General features: G+C 43.6%; 2 protein-coding genes across 3 annotated transcripts; one reads left to right on the forward strand and one right to left on the reverse strand.

Moving 5' to 3' along the window:
* Window positions 1-836: 836 nt before the first annotated feature.
* TYW3 (tRNA-yW synthesizing protein 3 homolog) lies at window positions 837-10,450 on the reverse strand. Its single transcript, XM_072866831.1, has 6 exons — window positions 9,836-10,450; window positions 9,123-9,203; window positions 4,119-4,217; window positions 3,215-3,286; window positions 2,794-2,927; window positions 837-1,920 (listed from the first exon to the last, which is right to left on the reverse strand). Exons 1-6 carry the CDS (start codon window positions 10,007-10,009, stop codon window positions 1,698-1,700), a joined length of 783 nt encoding a protein of 260 aa, XP_072722932.1. The 5' UTR covers window positions 10,010-10,450; the 3' UTR covers window positions 837-1,697.
* On the forward strand, window positions 10,227-26,473 carry CRYZ (crystallin zeta). 2 transcript variants are annotated; one of them, XM_072866829.1, is made up of 9 exons: window positions 10,231-11,448; window positions 12,674-12,798; window positions 13,138-13,290; window positions 15,022-15,185; window positions 16,007-16,058; window positions 18,120-18,269; window positions 18,685-18,786; window positions 18,880-18,975; window positions 19,247-26,469. In XM_072866829.1, exons 2-9 carry the CDS (start codon window positions 12,688-12,690, stop codon window positions 19,406-19,408), a joined length of 990 nt encoding a protein of 329 aa, XP_072722930.1. In that variant the 5' UTR covers window positions 10,231-11,448; window positions 12,674-12,687; the 3' UTR covers window positions 19,409-26,469. The 2 variants fall into 2 exon arrangements, with proteins under 2 accessions (XP_072722931.1, XP_072722930.1); XM_072866830.1 differs by lacking the exon at window positions 18,880-18,975 and having other exon boundaries at window positions 10,227-11,448; window positions 19,247-26,473.
* Window positions 26,474-26,915: the final 442 nt, after the last annotated feature.

Below are 26,915 nucleotides of genomic sequence, written 5' to 3' on the forward strand. Positions count from 1 at the left end.
CCCAGCAAGCAGCTCTTCAGCATTAGACGTGATCCCCCCCGCTTCCGTTGGAATTAAATAAGGATTAGTCCACCCAAATACACGAGGTTTGAGAACAGCTTATTACGTTTGAAGGTTTCTTGTGGTTTTTCAGCATCTTAGGTACTTGGTCATCACACAAGCCGATGTTCTTTAATGTTCAAAATTTGTCGCCAGTGCCTCGCCCCCTCCACAAAGGAGGAAATGGCAGAGCCTGCTCTTTCTGCTATTTGCTGAATTTGTCCTTGCAGCCAACAGCCAAGGACAGCATCAACCACCCGGCATTTCACTTGACATGACTGCAGTCTTCTTGCAAGGAGGGAAACGTGTTGGCCTCTCACTTTCCCATGCCCCAACCAGGTGCCGAGGTCTTTCAAGCCACCAGAAATAGGATGAAAGCAAGCGCAGCAAACTGTTCAAGCTGTGAGTTAGTAACACAAGCAACACAAAAGGCTCAAGTTTATTTGCTTTGGCATGCCTGCTACTGGAAACACAGCCTAACAGGTCTTTCAGAATCTATTTAAAGCCCCCAATTACTTTTCCCTTTGGCTGCCACCTAGTATGTCAAAATTTTACAGTGGAATTAAAATGTCCCCAAGACACAGGCTTATGCAATGGAAACAGTGACCTATACGAACCGGGAGTTACTGTACCAAACCAACCATTTCCCTCAGTCAGGGCCTTGCTTTGCAGTGTTAGTGATCACTCAGGGCTCAGAATTCATCGTTGCTAAGGTTTACAAATTCACCGTCTTTCTGAAAAATACAAGTATGGAGTGACTTTTCCAGTGCTACAATACAGGAATGCACAAATTATCGCACTGTTTTATATTTAACATTTATTGCATGTCAGTGGCTCAGAGCCTGGTAAGAAAGCCCGTTACTGTACACTTCGGTTGACTTTCTGCCCAACAGCTGGAACTGAAGCTGGGTGCTGGCCACCTAGAATGATATGTAAGCAAGCTAACAAACTATCAGCACACAGAGTTGGCTAAAAGATGCAAAGAAAAATAACACTTAATGGCCGCTGGCCAAGGGAAGCAGAACACATGAACACAGTGGGGCTGAAGCCTGAAACACAGTAAAGTGCAGGAAAACAGCATCAACTTTGCTGCCCAGTGCAAGTCAGGAAGGACCCTGGATGCACCCGGCTGAAGCCAGCATAGAGCAGCACGTAACTTCTAATTTCTAGTCTAGCCTCCACGCCAGGTAGCGTTCTTCAGCTGACTAATATGTGGCTTTGTGTTGTTTTGAAAGGGCCACCTATATTGGTGTGCACTGTTTTGCAGAGGTCCTGCAGGGATTAAGAACCTTCAAGGATAACAACCCCCTTCTTAGAGTTTCTCTGCTCTGCAAAAATCAGAAGGCCTAAACCCAGCATTTGGAAGTGAAACGCTTCCATAGAGAGGCTGTAGCAAACCATTTATTTCTGTGATGATGACTGACAGAGTAAAAGATTGTTAATTCAACAGTGCTGTTAAAAAAAAACCCAAAACATTCTAAGGTTTTGTTCTCTCTGCTTCTGTGGCATTCAACCTGTTCACAATTTGGTTTAGTTGCCTTTTTTTCTGGTAGATGTCCACGAGAGTCTTACTACCTAGAACAGAGCAGTATTTGTATCTCTTACAAAGAGCATTACAGTTATTATTCAGTTTGCCATTTGCTTTCAAATGCCTTAGTCTATATCATGATTTCAGCAAAAATATCAAGATTGCTTTCTGTATCATCCTCAGGCTCCAATTCTTCATTGTGATCCTGTGGCACGGTGTGTACATCTTGTTCTTGAATAGTCTTTCTCTTCCTTCTGTGAACGTACACAGAGCGATTCTTCTCCATCTCCTCGGAAGGTGAGTTGTCTGCACTGACGGCAGTTTTCAAAGCTAACTCTAAGCGTTTGTAGAATCTAGAAAGAAACCATTGTGTAGTTATTATTTTTGTACGTTTGCTCAGGATCTGCAAAACTACTCTGAGAAACTAATGCTTTTGTAATATAATCAAAATGTGCTAAGAGAAGAAAATCGTTACTAACATTCAAATGTTCTAGCCAATACTGGAAGAAAAATAAGAAACATCAGCACACGTCCTTGTGTATGCCATGCCACGCCACTTCTCTTTGTAATGCCTGTATGTTAGAAATCAATTAGCGGAGGTACTCATGTGCCATTAAGACCCCGTTAATCTTACAGAAGCTGGTATCAGGTTAAAAGTCTGATGAATGATAGCATTAATGATCGGATGGACTGCTACTATTAGCAATTACTTTTAACAACTGCAGAGATTTTCAATGGACATATAAAACGTAACAGGTCTCAGTACACGCAGGTGTCTCTCCAGCGTCCTTTTGATCCTCATGCTCTTTGGCTCTTCTGCCTAATTCTGTTCCTCAGCTGGAGACAAACATAAAGACCCAAAGTCTGTGTAACCTTCCAGCGCCTTCATAAATCATCAGTTTTGGAAACTATACAAAGCATTTGGTGGCTTAAAGTGTGCACTGCAATCTGAATACTTCTGAAATGGTTACTGTGTTAGAATAACAAATGCTGTTATTAGAAAAAGAAACTTAAACCCTACTCAGTAACAAAGACAGTCTGCAAACTCATGTTGTTTATAGGTTTTCGCTTAAACAGTTTATGGTCTTCAGAGCTCAAAAAATTAATTTGAATTGTATTTTAGACTTTGGGGGGGTGTGTCTGGTGGTTTTTTTTTTTTTAACGTAACCTCTCTCACTTTTGGATTTAGATGTCATGAATAGGAGGATTGGTGTACTCTTACAAACCTGTCAATCCTCCTTGTGTTTTCTTCCATTTTCCGATTAGCTACATGTATCAGAAATTCAATATATTCTTCGGAGACCATCAATTTCCCCTTGTGGCTCAATGGAACTTCTAAGCAATGAGTGCTCCGGACAGCCTAAAAACACACAGAGAAGGATTTATCTAGAATTAAGTTTTTTATTTCATGAAGGTTATTTAAGTTATATGGGGAGGTCATTACAGGAAAAAACCCACTTATCCACACAAGTGGTTAGTTTGCTGTCAACTAAAGCAGAAATATTTTTTTGCTACAGCATGCCCTGTGATAGCTGTCAATCACATTACAATTCAGATCGTGGCTTGTAAAAAAAAATAATAAATCAAGGTTAACAGTAACGATACGATTTTGTTATACTCCTTACAGGTAAGTAGAAAAGTCCTTACCATCATAATTTTTCCTCCTCTGCCAACCGTAATACCAGAGTTCCTGAACCCAGAATCGACAGCCACTGAATGCTGCAGAACAAATAAATGCCTTAAACAGGTCTTATACTCTTTCACAGCAAGAAATAATTATGGATGGGTTGCAATGCAGTTTACAATCTCAGTTTTGCAAAAAAACCTATTCAAAACCATCTCCCCAAATTAATGCAGTAATAGTTACATTAAAACGTTTTTAAGATCAAACCCACGTAGTATCACAGATTGTGGCTGGTTTTCAAAGAACCCCAGTCAACCTTGATTGTCTAATCTTAATCCATTAGTGCAGATGGGACATTAACGTCTCTCTGGGCACTGTACTATTTTACCTGGAAGAGCTGGTAACCATATAGACAGTCGTGCAACACTTTTTTAGCTAAAAGTGCAGCAGCACTATAAAAGAAGCTAATCAACTCTCTTCTACATTAATGAAGGAACACCCCCATCATGCATTACTCTCCGGAGTCAGTCTGGAAAAGCAGAGGGCAAAGGTACTACTCAATTAGTTGGAACACTGGAGCCAAATGGCCTGGCCAGTAGCAAAATGACATCTAAAACCCATCACTTTCAGCCAGTGAAAGCAACCAAGGTTCACTGGGAAAAATTTTTTACCAGGCAACCTGCTTCAGCTCGAACACTGAATTGTAGTTGAGTAATTTTGCTTTCTAAAAAGTACAGCAAAATCTCTCCTAAGTTTAAAGCTGTGTTTTCTTCATCAGCTTACTTTAACTACCCTAGTTATTAAACATACAGCACATCTGGGACTATTCTTAAGTGCTAAAGCTTACTGAGGAGCCAATACTTTTACTTTTACAGCAAGGAATATAAAAGAACGACAATGTAACACTGTTACTTGATGTAATTTTACCAGAAGCTGTGCATCTTGCAGCTCTTGACATAGCACGTGAAGAACAAACGGTTCAAACTTGAGCACAACGTCACCAGTGGCTTTCTCTAGTGCTGTCATCTGGAAAATACACCAAAATATTTGTATTAATACTGCAAGTGTGTACTGTTACCACAAAAAAAAAAAAAAAGCTAGTCAGTGTGTGAAACAAGCATTAAAAATGCAGTAAATGAATTCCAAGCAATCAGGTTTGTTCAGCTGCTTTTGATTTTTCATTGCTCGTAATACATAGAAATTCCATGGATTTCCATGATTCTGTTCGCTAAACTGATTAGGTTTGATAGAAATTCATTGCAAGGTAAGACTTTAAAAACTTGAAAAAGTGCGCTTCCCTGTTTATTTCTTCGTACATTCAAACAAATCGATACAGTCAGCACAGCATGGGAATAGGACTGTTTTACTGCAATCAGATGAAACCTGAGCAGGTTTTTTTATTTTATTTTTTTTAAACTGTTCTTTAAAATCAAGACACGTAGTTTCTGAAGCACATTCCTCAACTTCAGAAAACTTTCTGGGGTTCAGCAGATTAAATTCATGGCCTAACATACTTAATCACATTTTAATCCTATCTTAAATAATAATCCATAGCCTACTGTATAAGAGTTATAAAGATAAAAAATTCAGAGGTTGAAATTAGAGGCATAAACCCACAAGACAAGAAAAAAAAAATGAAGTAACTTCATATTTATAAAATTCAAGAAGTTACCTTCAGACCCTTCAGTTCTGCTAGAAGACTGAGATGCTAGTGGCAATTTTTCCTGGATTTGCGAGTATGGAAAAAGCTATATGACATTCTGCATGGCTTACTATTACAATTTCTCTACTTTTCTATGCGGTCTTTATGCAGAGAAATCTTAAGGGCTGGTATTATTTTCTTCCATTCAGAAAGGTCTCTTTGAGGCAGTTACGTTACTTATTTCCTTGTATGATCATGTAATCATAAGCACTATTTGCCCCCGCTTCTTGTTTGCCTTCCCTTGCTTAATTCACAGCACTAAAAAATTTGCTATGTTAACTTGAGAAATTTCAGCTGCTTTCCCATTCTTTGTTGTTTTGTCTAGCCCTTCTCATCTTTCCCATAAAATGAAAATATTCAAGAAAATCTTCAGGAAATAATCAAATTCATATGTTTTTTTAAAGACATGATGGCATAAAAGAAAACTGCTGAAGTAACACTCTCTCCTTTCCTTTAAATATTGAAAAGTATTTAGATGTATTTATGCAGCATCTCCTCCATAAATGTTCTTATTTTAAGTTGAAAGCAGGTCTTTCTGAACGGCTAAGTTTGTAATTTGTGCGCCAGATTTTAAAAAATGCCCAAGTAACCACAGCTGCGCTAAAGCTGATGAGAAACAGAAACGATCAACATTGCATAATGCAGTGCTGTACAGAAATACCTAAGCTAACTTACTTAGCGTTTGCTTGGGCCTGGAAATGAGTTGTGTTGACACAGTGCTCCACTGAGGTGAATTCACCCTGCCTGAGAGCGTGCTAGCACGGTCAAACAGCTTCCTTATCCAAAGCCAGGCTCTGCAGAGTTCGTGTGGTTTCTCTCCGCAGCAGAGCACAGCAGAGCACAGCAGAGCACAGCAGAGCACAAGGCTGGCTGTGTGTACTCCTGAGGCCCCCGCTTTGGGCAGCGCCTGCTTGGGCTGTGCTGATTTCAGCAGGAATACAAATACATGCGGCAGTCGGCATTCATGGCGCGTAACAAAGGCTGGGACCTGCCACGGACGCGTGTGCTCCCTTTTCAGGCACATTTCCGTGATCCCCTTTCAGACGCTTTCCCATGTTTGGGAGCTCTGTTCTAGCCATCTGAGCAACGCCGTGCCCTGCCTCAGCAAAATGATCCGCATCCATTGTCGCTGGAAGCCAAGTTAGCCGGACTTGTCTCCGAGACAAGTACTGTAACAGAGAATGCATTATTAGCTGTGATCAGCATGTGTGATATCGGTGAGGGTGTTTCTAAGGGTTTCTGTTTCTCTGAAAAGGCTAAGTAATTTAGCAGATACTCTAGAGGTAACTTTTCAGTGAGAATACAACTAGTTCAGAAAGTCATACTGACTGAAATTACCTATGCACGTTAGCACTGCCCCAAAGCTGTCTTACAATACTTGTTTCCTCAAAAAGCTTATTAATGGAACAAAATATTTTCAGTAAAGGTTTTTTATTATCTTACTGCACCCAAATAATTAATTTCCTGCAAACTCAGTTTAATAGGGACATACTGAAAGTAATTTTCTATTAAGTCTATGAAGCCTGAGGCCCTGATTTGCTCCCAGTGAAGTGGATGGGAAAACACCCAATGGGAATAGGATTCGGCCCCTCATCTCTAAAGAGTCCAAGTCTAACCGCTGTCACGAAATGGCAGAAAGTACCTGTCAGTGACATGTAAAAAAGCTTCCACAAATGAAAACGCCTCTATTCCAAACACAGGAGCAATTGCTAAAGCGATACAAAGCAGAAAACAACCGACTTGCGTTTAATGACTGACCACAGCAGCGCGTTTACAGAACGCAGCCCTTGTTCTAGAAAGAGCGCGTGCTGGTACTACAGCAAACGCTGCGCAGCTGCGGTCACGTTGCCAGCTCGGGTGTAAGTTACAGTCCGATGAGGGCAGCGCACGGCCCACTGCATTCGGCAAAACCTGCTCACGAGAAAGGGATGAGATGACACCTCGCCCGTGAGATACGCTGTACCAACACTCAAGCTAGACATCTGGAAGGTTTGTCAGCAATATGCCAAGCCAGCAGCTGATGGCACACCTTACAGGTCTGTCTGTGCAGATGTGGACAAAACTGTGTGTGCATAGGTCCTGGCAGAAGTGAACACTCTGCACACACACATCTTCAAGGATTAAACAGCAGCTGGCCGAATTCTGGTGCACATACATCCAAAAATCCAAAGTTGAAGGTGGTCGAGATTCACACCAATAGTGCCTCAAGGAAAAAGTATGCCAGTTCAGTTTTACACTGCTGTGTAACTATGAGATTATATTTGTGTCATATCAAAAACCTTGCAAAGAGGTTCTTCATAACACATGATGCTTTTTCTCTAAGCATTGGGAGGATAAAGGGATAAAAATAAACTACCAAACCAGTGTCCTGTGTTCGTGTTGTTGAGGTTAATATACGCAGTGAGGTCAAGCGATCTGACAGCCAAAAAACACAACACACAGCATACACGATCCTGACTTCCCTTCTCATTTCCTAAATACTGCACTAGCAAAGCTTTATCATACACTAGAGTATAGTAGTTTAAAAATTAATCAAAGACATTTTTCTTACACTTGCAATTCATGCATTAAAGAAAATCCCATCTACCTGTTAAAGAGAACAGGAAAAAATCAGAGTATTTCCTCTCATAAGAGTCAGCAACGACCTACTGTCCCCTACTCAGCCTGAAATTTGCTGATGGAAATTCCAGCAAGCTCTGCTTTGCTAGAACAAATACTAATGAAGACAAATATTTTGGAGGAGTTTTTTTGTGTGAGAATGTGACACGTGTGAGAATGTATGCATATGGGAAAGTGAGCTATGAACTGAGTGAGATAGTTTTGACCTTGTAACCGCTTCTTTTTTGGGACAGACAAAGCAAAGCAAAGAGATGTATGCAGAGAGCAGACTAATTTGAAAGCATACTAAAAAACCCCTCCACTATATATATGGGTTTTTTTTAAATTTCATGGGATTTTAAGATACTAAATTAAAAATGCAGTATAAGAGATTCGCTGTTATACTAGTTTCAGGCGCCTGTAAATGAAAGGCTGTTAGCACAGCAAGCTGGGCTCAAGCCAGTTTTAAATTCAAGACAGTTTTTTAAACTCAGGACAGTTTTAACCATCTTGAAGGAGTTATTACGTAGAAAATGAACATGCTCACCGGCATGCTTGCCTGCACATATCTACATTTAATGGAAACAAAGGAATTCATTTTGGTTGCTTCTGGAATTGCTGACCAAAACAACAAAGCAAGAACGGCCATAGCTTATGAAACAGTTGATGAGGACAAGACAAAATATTTGTTAATCACAACTGACCCATTCTGAAAGAGGTATTGCAGTTACCGCATTAATGTCTATGTCAGGCTCTATGTCAGGCTGGAGAACGGGATAAAGGCCACATTATTCTGCACCTGTGTCCTGCAGGAACGTTGCTCCTTGAGTAAGCATCATCTCAGATGCTCCCTGACACAGAACTTTTACTAGGCAAATGCCTAGCTTCATACAGCAATTGTTACTTCGGTATTAACAAGGAAGACACCGTTTTCATTTAGCCCAGCGTAGTCTGCTAATGGCCAGGTCACCGTTGTCCAAACACCAGCAAGTATCCTACAGAAATTAAGCTTATTTGACTTTTGGATAGGAAGGCTTTTCAATCAAATCTAGTCTCCGGTGCATACCTTGCTGGCAATCCAACAAGAAGGGAAAACAAAGAGCAGATAAAAAGCTGCAGAAATGAAAAATACGTTGTTACACTAACAGTAATCTTTCAGGAAAGAAAGAACACTAGCTTAGAAAAGCATTATTTCTGCTTACACTGAGTAAGGAAAGGGCTTTGAAAAAATAAGAATCACTGTATCTTAGATTTTCAGAAATTGTTTTTTGAAAGACAGTCTTCTGCTACAGAAGCAACAGTAATTACTGACTTCTTGTCGAACAATCGTGATGTGGAGATTATGTGACTCCCGACAGTAAGAAATTATTCAAGTTCCATATTAGCTGCATTTACAACTACGCAGAAAATTTGGTATTAAGCTTAAAAGCATTCTCTTCAAAACAGGTCTTAGGAATTTATGAAGTAGAACACCTAGAGAAAAGCTTATTTTGCACTTAGAGTGTCAATGCATCTCAGTAACAGGCATAAAAACCCTAAAAGTTTCTTTATGTTTTACGTGACGTGTTTTCCATGACATCAGGAACATTACATTAAATAAATATAAGAGTCGTATCGTATTGTCCTCTTACCACATCGTCCTTGACGCACGTTTCGTGTGTTACCAGGAGCCACGTGCAGTTTTTCTTCGGGATCTCACAGCTGTTTATCTCCTGGTAATGAAGAGAAACGATTAAGCGAGCACGACAGAGAGGTGATGCTTGATCTTGTGCTTGCGTAAAAAAGCGCTCCTTCAGGGCAGGTAACGTCGCTTTTAAAAACGCATGTTTTCTTGAGGTACGAAAATCTGTTTAGGTGAAAGTAGATCGAAACCGACCCATCGACGCTTATATACGTTCGCAGGCGGAGAAGGCTCCAAGTCCGAGGCCCAGCACGAGGATTCACGTCCCAGCAACCGCTACGAAAAGCAGGAGACCGCGAACCACCGACGGCCGCTTCCCGCGCCGGCAGCCCGCTGCCCGCCGCGGCCGCTTCGCCCTCGGAGCTCCGAGCCGCCGGCCCGGCGCTCCCGCTGCTGCCAGGGCGCGACCCCTCCACGCCGCGCGGGGCTCGGCACCGGGGGCCTGCGCCGCCCCCACTCGAGCAAAGCCGCGCTCCCCCGCCGCCCCGGCCCGCGGCCAGGGAGAGGCACCGCCGCAGCCGCCCCCCCCCCGCCTCGGCCCGGCGGGCCCCGAGAGCCGGGGCGTCGGCCGGGGCCCTCCAGAGCTCCGCTGCCGCGACGGGCGCCGCGGCGTCGCCGGGACCGCCCGGCCCCGCGCCGGCGGCGGGCGGCCGCGGGACTCACCGCGGCGCTGCCCTGCGCCAGGACGAGGCGGCCCGAGCAGGAGCTGGTGGTGCAGAACCGGGCCCGCCCGTTGAGCAGCTGCACGACGGCGGCGGCGCGCTCGTCCAGGGCGCCCTTCCTGCTGGCGTCCGCCCGCGCCAGGCGCTGCGCCTTCCGCTGCCGGAAGGCCGCCATGAGGGGCGGCGGCCCCGGCCCCCCGGCGCCGCGACGGCGACCCCCGCCCCGCGCCTACGGCGGCCGCCGCGCGAGCCTGACGGGCGCCCGCGAGGGCCAAACCTCCCCGCGCGAAGGCCGAGGGGCGGGCGGCCGGGCGGGGCGCGGGGCGCGGGACACCCACCGCCGCGCCCGCCCCCCGGCCGCCCATCGGCCCGGGCCCGCTTTCCGCCGCGGGGGCAGGAGCGCGCCGGAGGTAGGCGGTGGGCGCGAGGGCTCTCCGGCGGTCTCCGGGACTCGGCTCTGCCGCGGGCGGCGGGGCGGGGCTGGCGGCGGTCCCGCGCTGCCCGTGCCGGCTGTCCCCGGCGCGCGGGGCTGGGCTCCGCAGGCCGAGGCGGACACGGCCGCGGGGCTCCGGGCCGGCCCTGCCCGCGGGAGCCCCGGGGCCTGCGGCGGCGGCTGGCGGGGCGGGGTCTGGCCGCGGGGGGCGTGCCCTGGGCACGGGGGCGTGTCCGGGGCGGGGCCTCCCCGCCGGCGCTGAGGGGGCGGCGGGCCCGGGCCGTGCCCCCGCCGCGGGGCCGCTCCCTGCCGCGGCCGCCGTTCCCGCCTGAGCAGCCGGTGAGCCTCCCAGGAGCCGGATCCGGCCCCTCTCGTCCGGCTGTGCCCCTGCTTGCGGCGGAGGACCAGGCTCAACTTCCCGACCGCCCCGGGGCCCGGGCTCCCGGCGGCCGCTCTGAGGCGGGGGAGGCCCTGAGCAGCTCGGGGCCGCCGCGCCCGCGCTCCGCTCCGCTCCGCTCCCCTCCCCTCCCCTCCCCTCCCCTCGGCTGCCGGGGCACTCGCGGAGGCCCGTCTTGGTGCCCCGCAGTTCAACCCCCGCTGGCCGTGGCCTTCCCGGCCCCATCCCCGCCTCCCGGCGGGGCGCCTCCCGGCTCCCCCCTCGCTGCCTACCGCCCTTTCTGTCTGAGGAGCTGCTCCTCCGTCGCCCGGGCCTGTTGCGGTGTGCGAGTCCGCAGGGACCACGGAGCTTGCAGAGGTTGATCTTTGACTCTCGGCCAGCTCTCCGGCCCCCCTCACCCCCGCGGGGCTCTCCGGAACCCGGCGGGATTCCCTGCGGGGGCAGGGCCCGCCCTCCTGCCCGGCAGGCCCCGGTCCTGCTGCTCCCCTGCGCGCTCCTCCCGCGGCCCGAACGCCACCGTCTCCTGCTGGCCGTAGCCGAGGCTGCCCCCAGCCTCCACGCCCCCCCAGTCCTTCCCTGCTGGGGAATACGAGGGCACCTCTCCTCCGCTCCTCGGTCGCCTGTGCCAGGACGTTGTCACGGAGGCACTCGGGAAGCCTCCTGGATTGCTTGTGCCCGCCTGTTGCCCCTCCAGCAGTTACCGGGGCTGCTGCCGGTTGTCTAGAGAAGGCCTCGTCCTGACGATGAGGCATCGTGCCGCAGAGTCACTTATTAAAACCTACAGGTCCGGTTTTTTTCTGAGCAGAATAGAAGCCTTCTTTTAATTAGGTTTATTATCACGACGTATGGAAGTGACCTATACCTCAGAAATTACTTTGCAGTGCAGATTTTTGTCAGGTGCCACGGGAAATGTTAGTAGCTATAACCTTGTGACTCACACTCTTCCTGACTTGAACAGGTAACCAAAAATGTGAAGCCTTACAGACTGTATCAGTTAGGAGGAAAAAATAGTGATTAAGTCAGGTACTTTTAAAAGCTATAGTCATCTTTGGGAAGAGGCCTGCCTCCAGCTACAGCCCTAAAGTTCTTTAGCTGGAGTTGGCCAAAGTGTGATCTCTTGGGGTCTTTAAGGTTCCTGTGTGCCTGTTTGCTGTCCTGTGATTATTTGCTGTGTACCCAGTAAAGCTCCTCTGTCTGAATTGATCAGATTCCTGAAAGAATTGTGTATAACTTTTCCTGTAGTAGGAGTAGCTTGCTCACGGTGTTTTGTTCGAACGCTTCACAAATGAATGCGGTTGGAATAGTCACAGCTTCATGTGCTGATAAATTGTCATCGCTTCCATTGATACAAGGATTCAATTGTCATCGCTTCCATCGCATACAAGGCTGTGAGCTGCAGCAGCTGAGGGCTGTGGTTCACGGTCTCTGTTGCATACAGCCGCAGTGGTGAAATCCAGCTGGAATTAAGGATTAGAATCTTGAATGTCTGCACTTCAGTTTTTCCTGGTTTGTTTTAATGTCCTATGGTATCTTCTAATTTTGATAGCTGATGAGTAGTTCTTTGCTGCCTTTTTTTTACATATAAGTTTAACAGAAAGCAGGAGCAGTGACTGGAATGTCACTTGGCTAGATTACCCAGTCAGCCAATGTACGACAGGCTATTGTGCCAGAACGTAATAGTGAATTGTCACTGTTTTGTACTGTACATCTCTGCATGTGTGCTAGCGGTGCAGTGTTCACAGGAGCTGCTGTAGAAATATTTATACAGATAAATTATTTGCATGTGATTCTCTTAATACCCATAAAGTCCTGCAAATGGTAGGGTTAATTTTATGCCTTTTGCAAGGTTTGGGGAAAAAAACCCAAAACAAACAAAACCCCCAAAATTTAAATCAGGAGTGAGGTTCTGTTTAATCAGTTGCTTGACAGGTGGTTGTTTGATTTCTTTATTTTGAAGATGCAAAATAAATTATGACGGCAATACAATGTTATTGTTTTCCCCCCCCCAGATATTCTGATCACTATGACAGCCACAAGAAATGTGATGAGAGCTGTCAGAGTTTTTGAGTTTGGTGGTCCTGAAGTGCTTAAACTCCAGTCAGATGTCTTAATTCCTGATCCAAAAGAAAATCAGGTATATATGAGTGCTGTGAACTGAAATAATGATATTGAATGATAATAGGTACACTCAGAACAGAATGAAGAATACAAACCAAAACTTTTCATCTTGAATAAGTAGTTTTTGATCAGTGTATTCATACTACCTGAGGCATCACGTTTAACAAATGTGGGCTTTTTACTGTTATATGGGCTACATATTCCATATAAAGGATTTCCTCAAAATAGCTTCAGTTCAACACTAGATTTTTTGCTGACTCTGTTTAAGAATTTAGTTAAAATGCCATGATATTGTGCTGTAAATTCAAGTTCTAAATCTTTTTAGTTATTGCTGAAGAAGCATCTTTTCTTTTAGGTGTTAATTAAAGTCCATGCCTGTGGGGTAAATCCTGTTGAGACATATATTCGTTCTGGAAATTATGCTAGAAAACCAGCTTTACCCTATACTCCTGGCTCAGATGTAGCTGGTGTAATAGAAGGTGTTGGGGAACATGTGACTGCATTCAAGGTATTTATGCATTGGGTTTTAATTCATTATTGTTTATTGTATCCTCTTTGTGTGATTGCTATACTACTGTTCCTGGTTTTATTGCTTATAATCATGTAATCTATTTGGGGGGGAAAAATCACCTTAATTGACTGGTAAAAGCATCCAGCGATGATATTGGCAGTCCCGTCTGCAGACGGAACTGTAGGGAAGTCCTTAATGCTGTTGACCTCCAAGAGTTAAAAGGTCTCAGAAGAGGCACTTCAGTTTGTCTGCTTGAAGCAATGCTATCATGTGTACAAAAGTTGTGGCCCAGAACTATTTTTATGGTATCGCAGAATGTTTGAAGTTGGATGCTTCGTGTTTGAGGTAATAATTCCATGCAGAACTGAAAAATTTTCAGTACAGTTTTTTTGGGAAATGGAAATAGCTTTTATTTTACTGACTTATAAAACCCCATAAATTACATATTTGTTGTTAAACCTGTTCAAATACTTTATTACTCTAGTCTAGTAATTTTACTTAGATTTTCTCAGGAGGAAGGTCTTGGGACAGAAGGCAGTTATCAGTTTGCTAAAAGATACCTATGAAATTGATTTAGTTTTTAAATCTGTTCTTCCTTTCAAGTCACTAGACCGGTGGTCTCAGACAAACATAAAAATTGTAGTTAAAATTTTGTTGGAATTTCCTGACTTGGAATTTATGTAACTATTGTGGGAGAGATGAGAGATTTGGTTATCTAGAGAGAAGAACCGTGTTTATTCATATTTTCTTATCAGTAGTTTGCTATATCTGCTGTGCGTGCTTTTCGTTTCTTTTGGAAATCGTGGTGCTCTTTGCTTGAATGAGAGAGATGATGGGACCAATGTGTGCCACAGACAGACGTCCTGAAAATGCTGAGTAGCCGAGCTCATTCATTTGCATACTCATAATGCTTGAGCAACAGCCATCCTGATACGCAGCCCTCTGCACAGCAGTTAATACGCGATGTCTGCAAACCAAACCGACATAGTCCACACGCTGTATGTTTATTGAGATCAACGTGCAAACCGTAGAAAAATCAGAGCCTCGTAACGGTGAATGTTAGTGGATACTGACGTTACTCTGTGAGCGGGCTTGTACAAGGCTGGGCGCTGGCCTGGGCCGCCGCAGCTGGCGTTGTGCTCCTGCAGCAGGACTGCAGCGCCTGGGCCCACGCGTGCAGCACGCTGCCAGCGGTGCGTTTCCTGCATCACCGACCGAATGGCCGGTTTGAGCGTTCCCTGTTGAGGAACAGCAGCAACGTTTAGTTACCTTAGGGCGTATTAAGAGTATACCTTTTCTCCACGTTTGAACAAAAATAATTGAGAAATGTTTCTTTTGTGTTTGTAAAAGCTTTTGAGGTTTTGCATTTGGAATCTGTGGATGGAATTCTTTAGTGTTCAGGTTCACTAAGGTTAATATTACTGAGACAGTAGGTTTGTGTGTTACACTGTAGAGCGGGGCTTATAATTATAGCACTTTAAGTATATGAAATTATATGGTTTGTGTTGCATTGATTGTATGCATTTATGCATTTATAAAAATCTGCATTTATAAAAATGCATGACTGATGCGTTTATAAAAATCTTCTCTGTGACAAATATAACTGGTTATTTTTAATAGGAGAGCTGTTAGAAATAGCCTGAACTTCTGTGAACTGGTTCTTAATGTATATTAAGGAAAAAATAAGGAAGGTGACTAATTTCTCTATTTTCTTTCCCTCCTTTCTAGAAAGGTGACAGGGTTTTTACCATTGGTACGATCTCTGGAGGATATGCAGATTATGCAGTTGCTGCAGCTAATAGAGTCTTTCCTTTGTCGGATAAATTGGACTTTAGGCAAGGAGCAGCGATTGGAATACCCTACTTCACTGCTTATCGTGCTCTTTTCCAAAAGTAAGGTGCCAAGTCTAAGTTTGTGCATTTTGCTTTGGAATATTTAAAATATTGAAGCCCATATTTTAATTGTCCTGTAAAATGGGGGGAGATCAATGAGTGGGAAATGTTTAAAACACTTAAGTTAAATTTGTTATACTGATGGAATTGTCAGATAATTGTTACCTAGAAGCTAGTGACTGTATTTTCCTGTTAAGTATTTCTTCTTAAGAGAACAGACCTGGAAAGGCTTCTTCGATAAGTATCACGTAATAAAACGTGTAACTCTTTTTCAGTACACACTGGTATTTTAGCTAGGGAAGAAAACCAGGAATAGTTCTAATGTCTTAATTAAACGGACAATGTGCTGTAGAGCAGACCCACCTCTTTTCTTCGTGAGCCTCTGTGCCAGAGAGACTCTGTGTACAGTGCTGGCTGTTGCCATAGGACAGTATAATGGGTAAAAGCCAGACTTCCGTGTCAGCTAGGTGAGAGCTTAGGACGGGAAATCTGGTTTAGTTTGATAGAACAAATGATTAGAACTAGTGTGTTTTATTGTAAGATCTGTAACAGGTGAAGATCTTCAGCTGAGGTTCAGTACCAGACTGTTACTTGCTGCTAGTTGCATGTTGACATAATTGCATATTACTTAAATTCATAAATGATATGGTTTATTTTGCCTCCTTGTTTTCCCAAAGAGGCTGATTATATCTGTTTAGCCGTAACATAAATTGGAAATAATACTGTGCGAAAGATGAGATTTGATGTCAGTATATGCAACCTGATGCTTAATGATTATGTACTGCAATCGTAATGCCAATATTTTCTGTTTTTCCATTCAGAGGGCGTGCCAAAGCAGGGGAACGTGTGCTAGTGCATGGTGCGAGTGGGGGAGTAAGTATTTTGTGAAGGCAGGTTAGAAGAAATGCTGCTTTCCATCCTTGTATCTGCTTTTGTCTGTGATACGATTTATGGTCACTTTTATATTAATCAATGGATTAACAAAATTAGGTTTTTATTTCAGACGCTTTAGGATACTTTTTTCTTAGAGTAAACCCTGTTATTCCAAATAACTGTGAAACTGCATGAGTGATGCAGTATCCCTAATAGAGAGAGTCACATAATAAACACATTGCTGCAGTCAGAAGTTGGTCTGGAAGCTTTATAACCGGTCTTCCTGAGATAAAACTAATAGCAGAAAGCTGTAGTTTTAAAATCTGTACGAGTTGTTCTCAGTTCTCTGAGTAGTAATCACTGGTGCATCGCAGCTATGCATTTCTGGGATATTTTTACCCATTAGCTAACAGCTAGCTGCACAAGGAGAGATACCGGAATATATGAATTAATGACTGAATACTATGTGAAATTGAACGTATAGTTTTCTTTGGTTTTACATGACAAGCTAACTTTAGATCTCCTTCACACAACATTCTAGTTTAATTTTTCCCCCATACTCTGCACTTGGTTGCTCAGCTTCTGCTGATGCACCAAAGAGCTGCTATAAACGGACAGTTTCCTTAATTATTTGGTAGACCGCAAAAAGGCGATTATGACAGTCTCATATGCAGAGGAATTCAGATCTCATTCTAAGATATGAGAATGACATTCAGCATCGTAGCCTCTTTTTTTTTCCTTAAGCTAAATGTAGTGTTTCTATTTTTATTTTATGTTTCTTGAAAACGTACATTGCCTTTGGTTTGCAGAAGTATATAATGCAAATCTGTTGTTCTGTGGACTTGTAACCTTTGCTATAGGAGTACTTGTAAAAGCAGTGAGATCTCTATAGGTATGAAGCACATGCTGAAGAGAAAAGATGGCTGTGCTGCATCTTTTCTTTCAAGTGATGCTGACTTCCATAATGATTCTTAAAAATTTGCCTCCTTTTGAAATTTGCTCTGAAAATCAGTCTGGCCATGATGTATTTTAATTAATCGTGTTTGTTTTTTCATTTAGTTGAAAACTGATGATCTGCTATTGAGAAAACAAGGTCACATTTGGCAAACAGTTTGGGTAGATCCTGGCCAGACAGATGGTCATCGCAGGTTTTTTTGAGAAGCCTGTCCGTTTATTTTGGGTGTTATTCATACATACAAATTTAAATAGCAGAGCCACAGAATGGAGTTTTTATGGTCGTTTTTGTTTGTGTATTTATTTATTTGTTTGTTCCCTCCCCCCCAAATATAAAAACGTGCATATCTTAACATATCCTGGAGGAGGTATCCAGCTGGGTGGTTGGTACAGTGGGCTGCCGAATCTGTAGCCTCAGGAAGCTGACCAGCTGGGACTGCGTCCCAGGGAGGCATTGGATGTGTTGGCTCGTTTTGCTCGTTTTGCTTTCGCATTCTGTCGACACAAAGCAAAACCAAGAGATGGCATTGGTATGCCTCAGGCGATCGTTGCCTCCACCATCAGGTTTTTATGAAGGCATCCCTCACCTCTGAACGTCCTCTAGAGTGCAAACCTGGTATGAGACACTGAGAATTTGGTTTCTAAAGATATCATTTAATCTGTTTGTGAAAGGTGCAAAAGTAGTGTTAATAAAATTTGTGCTTGCAGATTTTCTTTGCAATATATAGTGCTGGTATTCTGTGAAGAGAAAAATTTCCTTGGCCTTCTATCAAATATATATGGCCAACTTTAACAGATAGACAACATTCCACATGGATTTATATCAAATGCTGATAGCTATTAAAAAACCACAAAACTTTACTATGCCTCTGTAAGTATCTTTTCTTTTTTTAAAGACCATTTGGCTATCTTTAAGATCCAAATTACTTATTATGGCTTATTACTTATTATGGTAACATAAAAAAAATGTTACCAGGCCAAATTTTAAATGGGTAAGTTCCAAGTTGCTGGTAGAATATATAAAATTTAAAATGCTAAGAAAGAAAAAGACTTTTTTTTTTCTTTTTTTTTTCTATTTTTTTCCTTTTCTTTTTTTTTTCCCCTCAGGTGGGAATAGCAACATGTCAGATTGCCAGAGCTTGTGGTTTAAAGGTTTTGGGTACAGCAGGAACTGAGGAAGGCATGAACGTGGTTCGGAGAAGTGGTGCTCACCAAGCATTTAATCACAGAGAAGCCAATTACATTGATAAAATTAAGGTAAGCCCGTATCAGGGCTAGGTGATGCAGTATGTATTTTTCTTACTAACAAAATGTGAACAGTTGTTTGCAGAAGTTTTTTAAAGTAGATTTATGTAGGAGCAATAGTGTACTGCCTTTTTCATTTCTACACAATTAACAACTTTTCCAGGCTGGAAAAGCTGAGCTTTCTTCACAGGCAATGGCATTTAGAAAGTCTCGCATTCCAGCAAATTCCAATACGGTAGAATATCATAACTCAGCATATCAAAATATGCTAAAATTAAACTTATTAGCTGTCAACCTTAGTACAAAGGCTGCATTTAAAATTTAAACAATAAACTGTAAAATGTATGTTATCTGTAGCATATGAAATAAACAGTGGTACCCAAGCACTAATTGCAGTGATTTAAATAACATATTATGTCCTGTATAGGAATACACAGGGATGGAAGGAGTTGATATAATAATAGAAATGCTCTCTAACATCAATCTTGCTACTGACTTGCAACTGTTGTCCTATGCAGGAAGGGTGATGGTAAGTATTTTTTGTCACTGACTTTAGTTTGTGCATTTAGCTACGCGATTCAACAGTTATAGCTTGAACTGTCTTTTAACTCGTTTGTAACAGGTTGTGGGCTCTAGAGGCCCCATTGAGATAAATCCAAGAGACACTATGAGTAAAGAATCTAGCATAATTGGAGTTAGTCTGTTTCTTGCAACTGAGGTAAGAAACATTTTTATTTTAAAGAATGTTATGTTGGCTTACTCCAGCACCTCTCTATTTCCAGTTAAAATCGTTTGTAGGGATGAAACCATAATTTCACTTGTGTGAAATTTGAGTGACTTGTTTGTTCATTCCTTTACATTTTGATTTAATCTCAGAACATCATAAAATATTTTTGGGTTGTGAAAATTGGTTTAACACTTGCATAAACAGTCAATACTTTTCTAAAATGTAAAGACCTTGTGGTAAATGCTGTCTTTATTACATGCAGGAGGAGAGGCACGAATGTGCAACAGCACTCCTTGATGGCATAGAAGCTGGCTGGCTGAAACCAGTTGTAGGCTCTGAATATCCACTGGAGAAAGTAGTTACGGCCCATGAAGACATTATTCATAGCAGCGGTGCTCGAGGAAAGATGGTGCTACTTCCATAAAGTCTTTTTCCATTTATTTTGTAGCAGTTCTAACTGCACCTTTGCTTACATGATTCATTGAATGTATGTTATAAAACATACTTTTGATCAGGTTTGACAGTAACAGCAAATGCTAACTTACATTAATTAATTACATTAATTAATTAACAATCTATTTTCGTAATAAGCAGAGTTGTGTATACTTTAAAGTAATTTTTGTAGCTTTTTTGGCTGATGTGGAAATAATAGATTTTCTCTGCTGGTGTGGCCTTGTGATGCAGGGGAAACTAATATCTAAGATAGAATTCGATAGCATGCTCTGTGTGAAGTTATAGTGAGGCCACTGTAGGCAGTGCAAAATGAAGCCTGCTTTTTAAGCAGATACACAATGTATGTAACTAACTATATGCATATAACTAGGACTCTGTAAATTCTTTAGCCACAAAATTTATTCATCTTTTGTCACATAATTTACTTGGCATAAAAGCTGCTACTGCCAAAATAGTTCACTTTCCAGCTCAAAAGATGGCCAAAGAATCTCTCAAATATGAACTGTTCAGAAGCAGAGGCAGTTTCATTTCGCTATGCCTGACTTAGTACCTGGGGTGAAAGTGTCCCAGTTAATGCAAAGGGACCGTAACTGAAGCGGTATGCCAATACTTCCTACTTTGCAACCAATCATATTGGCAGAAGCAGCTGATTCCTTGATGGTAAACGGCTGCATAGAGAGGATTTCAATTCTTCCTGTGACCTTTATTTAAATTTAAAGTCACCTGAACCCCTGGCTACAATGAGGAGAAAAGAGAGGCTGCGCTGCTTTCATGAGTACTGAGAATTCATGTTATTTCATGAATGAATGTGTATACGTTGTTGACTTGTTCCAAATACAATCCAATTAAGGAAGGACAATTTCTTTGATATATTGACAGTTTTTACACTCAAAATACTGTTTGTTATTACAGGCACTTCCTTTTAATTATATAATTCTCTAATGAGCAGTGAAGTCATCACTTGCGGAAGAGTTTTCTCAACTTCAAGCATGAGCTTTTCTGTTCCTTTGGGGAAAAGTGAGTCACAGAATCACAGGATCATATAGGTTGGAAAAGACGTTTAAGATCATTGAGTCCAACCATAAACCTAACACTACCAAGACCACAACTATACCATGTCCCTAAGCACCTCATCCAAACAGCTTTTCAATACCTCCAGGGATGGCGACTCAACCCCTTCCCTGGGCAGCCTGTTCCAATGCTGGACAACCCTTTCAGTGAAGTAAAATTTCCTAATATCCAGTCTAAACCTCCCCTGGCACAACTTGAGGCCATTTCCTCTCGTCCTATCCCTTGTTATCTGGGAGAAGAGACCGACCCCACCTCTCTACACCCTCCTTTCAGGCAGTTGTAGAGAGTGAGGAGGTCTCCCCTCAGCCTCCTTTTCTCCAGGCTGAACAACCCCGGGTCCCTCAGCTGCTCCTCATCAGACTTGTGCTCCAGACCCTTCCCCAGCTCCGTTGCCCTTCTTTGGACACAAGTCCTTACTAAACAGAAACTTTTTAGAAGTATTTTTGTCTGTGAAGGTTACTTGCTTTTTAACATTCAGTCTGGATTCATTTGGTGTCATACTATCATCAATCAGCACACGTTCTCTGAATCCATGTGCAGTTTCCTCAAGGTGGTAGCTTCATCACACTACCATTTTCTAAGTTGTGATTTTTCTCTGAACAGGCATTCATTTCTACTGATGTTTTGCTTAATCTAAACTAAGAAAATAATTGGCAAAATCTCTTGAAATGTCTGTATTTCTCCTCTATGTTTGTGATCCCTTGGTAAAATATTAAGGTAAGAGAGGGCCCCACAATCTGTCTCTTCATAAGCCTCTCGATCAGATCTCAACATTTTGTTTTAGTGCTTAATTGACCACGATTGTTCTGTGTATGGTTGGGAGAAATCAAATAATGACACACTACTTGTGTCTAGAGCATGAAATCGATTAGTTATTTTACCTGTGTGTCCTCTGGGAACAATTGGCTCCTTTCAGAAAATCGGACACTATTCGTGTTGAACTCTTGCTGACATTCGAGTGTCTTCATTGTACTTAGCAGACATGCCTAAAACAAAACAAAAACCTATGCCTGATCTCTGTTTTTGCACGGTGGTTTTTTTTTTTTTTTAATTTTTTTTATTAGAGTAGTTGGAATTGAAATATTTTTCAAGCTTGTAGATATGTGTTAGCATATGAATACTAGGTATACTAAAAAAGTGGAGGAAAATTCTCAACTTATTTACACAGAAAATGTTGCAGGTGATAGCATCTGTCACCTGTAAGATCCTCCTTCTTGCCAAGTGACTTCCCCTTGGAGGAGACCAGGAATAGTTGCATCATTAGAACTGATGCAGTGCCAGCTTGTTTAAAATCTGTCTCAGAAAATATCCAGTCTTTCTGCTTGATTTTTCTCTTGTGCATAGCTATGCAAAGAGATGCAAAATACTTGCTTGGAAAGGAGATAATATAGCTTTACTTCCTCCCGCTCTCCAAGTGCAGTCTCAATAGACCCGGAAGTGGGTCCTGGGCTTCTTGTGGTCCTCTCCAACAGCCACGTCCCTTGTCCCACTGCTAAATGGATGAAAATATTTTGGCACCTTGTTAATGGAAAGTGGATGATTTATGGTAAGTGGATGGAAATCAAGAGAGAATTTTCTTTAGTTCTCTAGCAAAAAGACTTATTTTTGTGTCATTGTAGTTGATTTGGATAACAGTAGTTGAAGTATCATGGAATCGTAGAATGCTTTGGGTTGGAACGGACCTGTAAAGATCACCTAGTTCCAACCCCCCTGCCACAGGCAGGGACATCTTTCACTAGATCAGGTTGCTCAAAGCCCCATCCAATCTGGCCTTGAACACCTGCAACGATGGGGCATCCACAGCTTCTCTGGGCAACCTGTTCTAGTGCTTCACCACCCTCAATGTAAAAAATTTCTGCCTTATGTCCAACCTAAACCTACCCTCTTTCAGTTTAAAACCATTGCCCCTTGTCCTGTCACTACAGGCCCTGGTGAAAAAAGTCTTTCTCCATCTTTCTTATAAACAACCCCCCTTTATATATTGAAAGGCCACAATAAGGTCTCCCCAGAGCCTTCTCTTCTCCAGGCTGAACAACCCCAACTCCCTCAGCCTGTCTTCACAGGAGGGGTGATTGTTGAGTACATCAGCCTTCTCTGTGTCGGTTGTCCCCAGCTCTCCTGTCTTATTTACTGGAGATGGTACATATTCTTTAATCTTCCTTTTCTGGCCAACATATCTGTAAAGGCTCTTATTATTCTTTGCATCCCTCGCCAAATTCAGCTCCAGCTGTGTCTTAGCTTTCCTAATCCCATCCCTACGCATCTGGGCAGCATCCTTGCATTCTTCCCAGGATATCCGTGGAAGTATGGGTGCTCATGGTACTTCAAATCTAGCTAGCATAGTTAATGAGACTATTGGGAACTGTTCTTTGCCCAGTTGCATGTTGTTATTTTCTAATTTGAGAGAATGCGAGATAAATAATAAACATTGATATTTTTCTAAATAACTCAGTACAGATACTAATCTTTTTCATAGTCTACGTTTTAACATTAATTCTAATGCTCACACTCACTTTTGGGTTAGCAATCAAGGATAGGAAAGACTGGTGTCAGATGAAAGACAGGGGGCATCTGTCCTTCAGTTACACCTAGATTAATGTTTTCTTTAAAGGCACTAGTAAGGTCTCCTTGGGTAGTATTTTCATCATTTCTCTAAGCTGGGAACGGGGGCTCAGGGCTGAGACAGGTGACACCCTGAAGACAAATATTGTTGCGCAAACCGTAGTGTGTTGGGGGAAGAAATTAGGATGGTTTTCAAGACTGTGAACTTGTGAGGAATAACCAGGCACTTATCACAAAAAAAGGAAAGAAAATCTTTACAGTGAGGCTTATGAAACTAATTCAATTCACACTGATGATAAAAGAGCAAGGTCTTGGTGTCAAATAGGGAACGAATATTTTTCTAATGTGAGGTTAAGTAATAAATGTGAGGGAGATTTTGTCCAGCACCAAGTTGGTACCTGTGGAATTGCATCTCCTGTGCTTTAAATTAACTTCTTAGTAGATAGGAGACCACTCTAAGTTCAAGATTCAGGTTTGCAATGTCAGGCTTTTTCAGGTACAGAAAGGTCTCTTTTAATGCCATGTTAATTTTATGTGGGACTGCTACTCAAGTGATAATTTAAACTTAGAAGTGAATAATTTTTTTAACATACCATAAATAGATACACATCTCCACAAAGATATACATACTTTTCCCCACAGTATTAATTCAGCAGGGTTGAAGTAAGTATTTGTATTCCTGGTGGGCGTGGGTGATGTTAAGATATTATAGCTTTCGTCTGGTTATTAAACACAGGACTAAAGGAATATGCTGGATCACTGAGCTAAGTCCTCATTTCTTTCAAGCAGTTTGTCATATAATTGGTTTTGTGAACTTACTGAGCTCCATCTTCTAAAGTAGGTAGACCACAGTACTGTTTGTTCTGTGCAGATGTAAATGTCAGGTCATTTTGCTTTTATACTGAGTCATTTAATTGTTTCTTGTCCTTATAAACCTTAAAACCACTGCATCAAATGGATTGTTTTGCCAGGGAAGAAGACTGAGTGTTTCTGGAGTTAATGATCTCAAATTAGTATTTCAATAAGTACTTTTGAAAGTAGTTGCTGGGGAAGAGAAGGATCAGGCAGGCTCGGCTGTAGTAACGCATTAACTTGGCACCCTGCCGCCTCGTCCCCCCGGGCGTAGTGGGGTACCTCCTGCCTTGGGGCTGCGCAGGCGCCCCGATGGGTGGAAGCTGGTTTCCTTGTGTGCTGCATTTTCCATAGGAGTAGGGAGCTGCATTTCTACTTAGTCCGAATTTGAAGGTTTCGGAATGACTAACCCAGTGTAAGTGATGTGGGGAGGTAGTTTTTCAGCTGATTATTCAGGTGAAAGATGCCGATTATTCCTATTAATTCAGGCAAATGCAGTCTGAGGCAGTGGCGGCATGCAGGGAATCTGTGGTTCTGCTTGATGACACCGTTAGAAAAAGTAAAACGTCTTTTAATATTAAGGTACTAAATAGCAGATTAAGAGTAACAGTTAATGATGGATATGATTACAGAGATGATGTGCATATAAAAAAATATGTTTTCTTTACACATTGTATGTTTTAAAATATTGACTTCTTTTTAATCTGGCCTTTGGTCAGAGGGTATTGTATGAATGAGAGGCTTATGATTTACAATGACTCCTTTCTTGCTTAGTGCTGCCTCTGCATTGTAGCTAAGGCCTGGAGATGAAAGTCAGAGCGGAGTTTTCTTGTCTGTGTGCGCATCGCTGCTGTTAACAAGGGTAGTGTTTGTTACGGGGTTTCTCACCAGAAGGTGTCAGAGTAGTTCTTCTGTTTTTATTACATTGCAGGCTTCTCTCTACAAAGGTAACCTAGCAGAACAGGACAGCATAACAGACTGCTTTGTGAAGAAATCCAGCGTAACATTTAAATATTTTGTCCGTTTTTGATGTATCTTACAAATGGAAGGGGTTGTTTTAATTTTGGAAGAAGTAGCGTGAATAAAAATAATGACGTAGCGCCCGGCGTGCAGGAAGGAGCGAGGAGGCTGTAGCGGGCGCTTTCAGGCTGCGGGCAGGAGATACGTACTCGAGAGAGCCGGGTTGCATTGCCGGCATTGTTGCAGATGTAAGGTTGGGCTCCAGCTGGTGGGTGTAGTTGTAGCGGTGTACGACCTTGTCACCGCTGTCACGCTGAAGGTGGGGGGGCATCGGTTTGCCCATGGCTCAGTTGCAGAGTCCAAGCCTTGCCTATTAGTGCAAACCCCCCTTCACTGTGATCTGCAAGGGGGAGTGGTTGAGATGGTCATGGGTGTTCCAGGCCGTGTTCTCTGTCAGAGGGACGCTATGTGCAGCGGAGGGAGAATCATCTTGGCTAGGTACCTTCTTCGGCTGCTGCAGCTGAATTTCTTCGAGCCGTTATTTGTCACGTTTCTGGCTAACCTTTCAGGTGTATCTGATCTGTGCGAGCCACCCATCCAGAGAATCTGTCAACCTAGAGACTCCTTGGTTCAGCTCTCTTTCTAGGACATGCCGTCCCCTTGGCAGAGCAAAGAATGATGGAGGAAGAGGATGAGGATCACAGGCAATTGAATTAGGCAGAATAATTCTGTCAGGGTGTTTCATTTTGAGTGAGCCGTCCTGATTCAGTCAGATGGGGTTTCTGAAGCGGTTCCCAGTGGTGGTCTGCTTGGTGCTGCCGTGGGTGGTGGGAAGGGTTGCAGAGGCTCTCACTTTTGTGCTGGCCTCTGCATACGCAGGCACGGTTTGGGGTTCCAAGTGCGCAGTTGTGTACATGTGCCACGGCCTGGAAACTGCTGCTATACATGTTTCTCAAACAGAAAGGAGTGGAATTGTTCTGAAAAGCAGCTGCTATTTGTTAATCTCATTGTGCCCAAAATAAATGCTGCCTACGCTTTCTAGTCATTAAAAGTATCCCCTCTCCATTGTAATCATGTGGTCCCCTGTGCGCATTCCTGACTTGGTGTGCTACAGCACGGTACAATAAATTAACCAGACTTGAATCACAGGGTTGGGAAGATAAAAAATCCAGAGGATATTGATGTTCTTGATAGTTGCTTCCTTTACAAGAGACAATTCAATATTAAGTGTGGTAGATCGTGCCACAGAGGACCCGAGGACAGTGGAAGTCCTTTAACATTTTGGAGCAAGTGCATCAGAGCGGGAAGGCTGTCCCCCCTCGTAGTCACCTTCAGTTGTGCTCTGGCCCCTGAAAGCATTACCTGTGTACTTGTGCTTCGGCTTGAACTCACAAGAAGGAAGGAAGAAGGGAAAAATAGGAGCATGGAAGGGTGATTCTATCTCCTTTACTTGAGTAAATCTAGAGATCATTGAAATGCGTACTTCGGGGCTTTCCTGTCATTTGCACTGAAAGAATGGAAATCAGGATGGGTATTTGGAACGATTGTGCATCCTGTCGCCTCGTGCTGTATTTTAAGTTCATACATCTGTGTTGTACCAAAACGCCTTCTCCATCCTTTCCTTTACCGCGTCCTTTTCCTTCCCTTTCCCTGTCCCTTCCCCTTCCCTGAAAGGTGGGAGCTATTGCAGGGCGAAAAGTACCTGGCCGCCTCTGCCGCCAGTTCAGCGCTCAGGCCGTCAGCCACGGGGCCGCGGCTGGGTGACGGCAGGGCCGCGGCTGGGTGACGGCAGGGCTGCCGCTGGGTGACGGCAGGGTGACGGCAGGGCCGCGGCTGGGTGACGGCAGGGCTGCCGCTGGGTGACGGCAGGGCCGCGGCTGGGTGACGGCAGGGTGACGGCAGGGCCGCGGCTGGGTGACGGCAGGGCTGCCGCTGGGTGACGGCAGGGCCGCGGCTGGGTGACAGCAGGGCTGCCGCTGGGTGACGGCAGGGTGACGGCAGGGCCGCGGCTGGGTGACGGCAGGGCCGCTGCT

Source organism: Ciconia boyciana, chromosome 7 (genome assembly GCF_034638445.1).
Source record: "Ciconia boyciana chromosome 7, ASM3463844v1, whole genome shotgun sequence".
Classification (NCBI taxonomy): Eukaryota; Metazoa; Chordata; class Aves; order Ciconiiformes; family Ciconiidae; genus Ciconia; species Ciconia boyciana.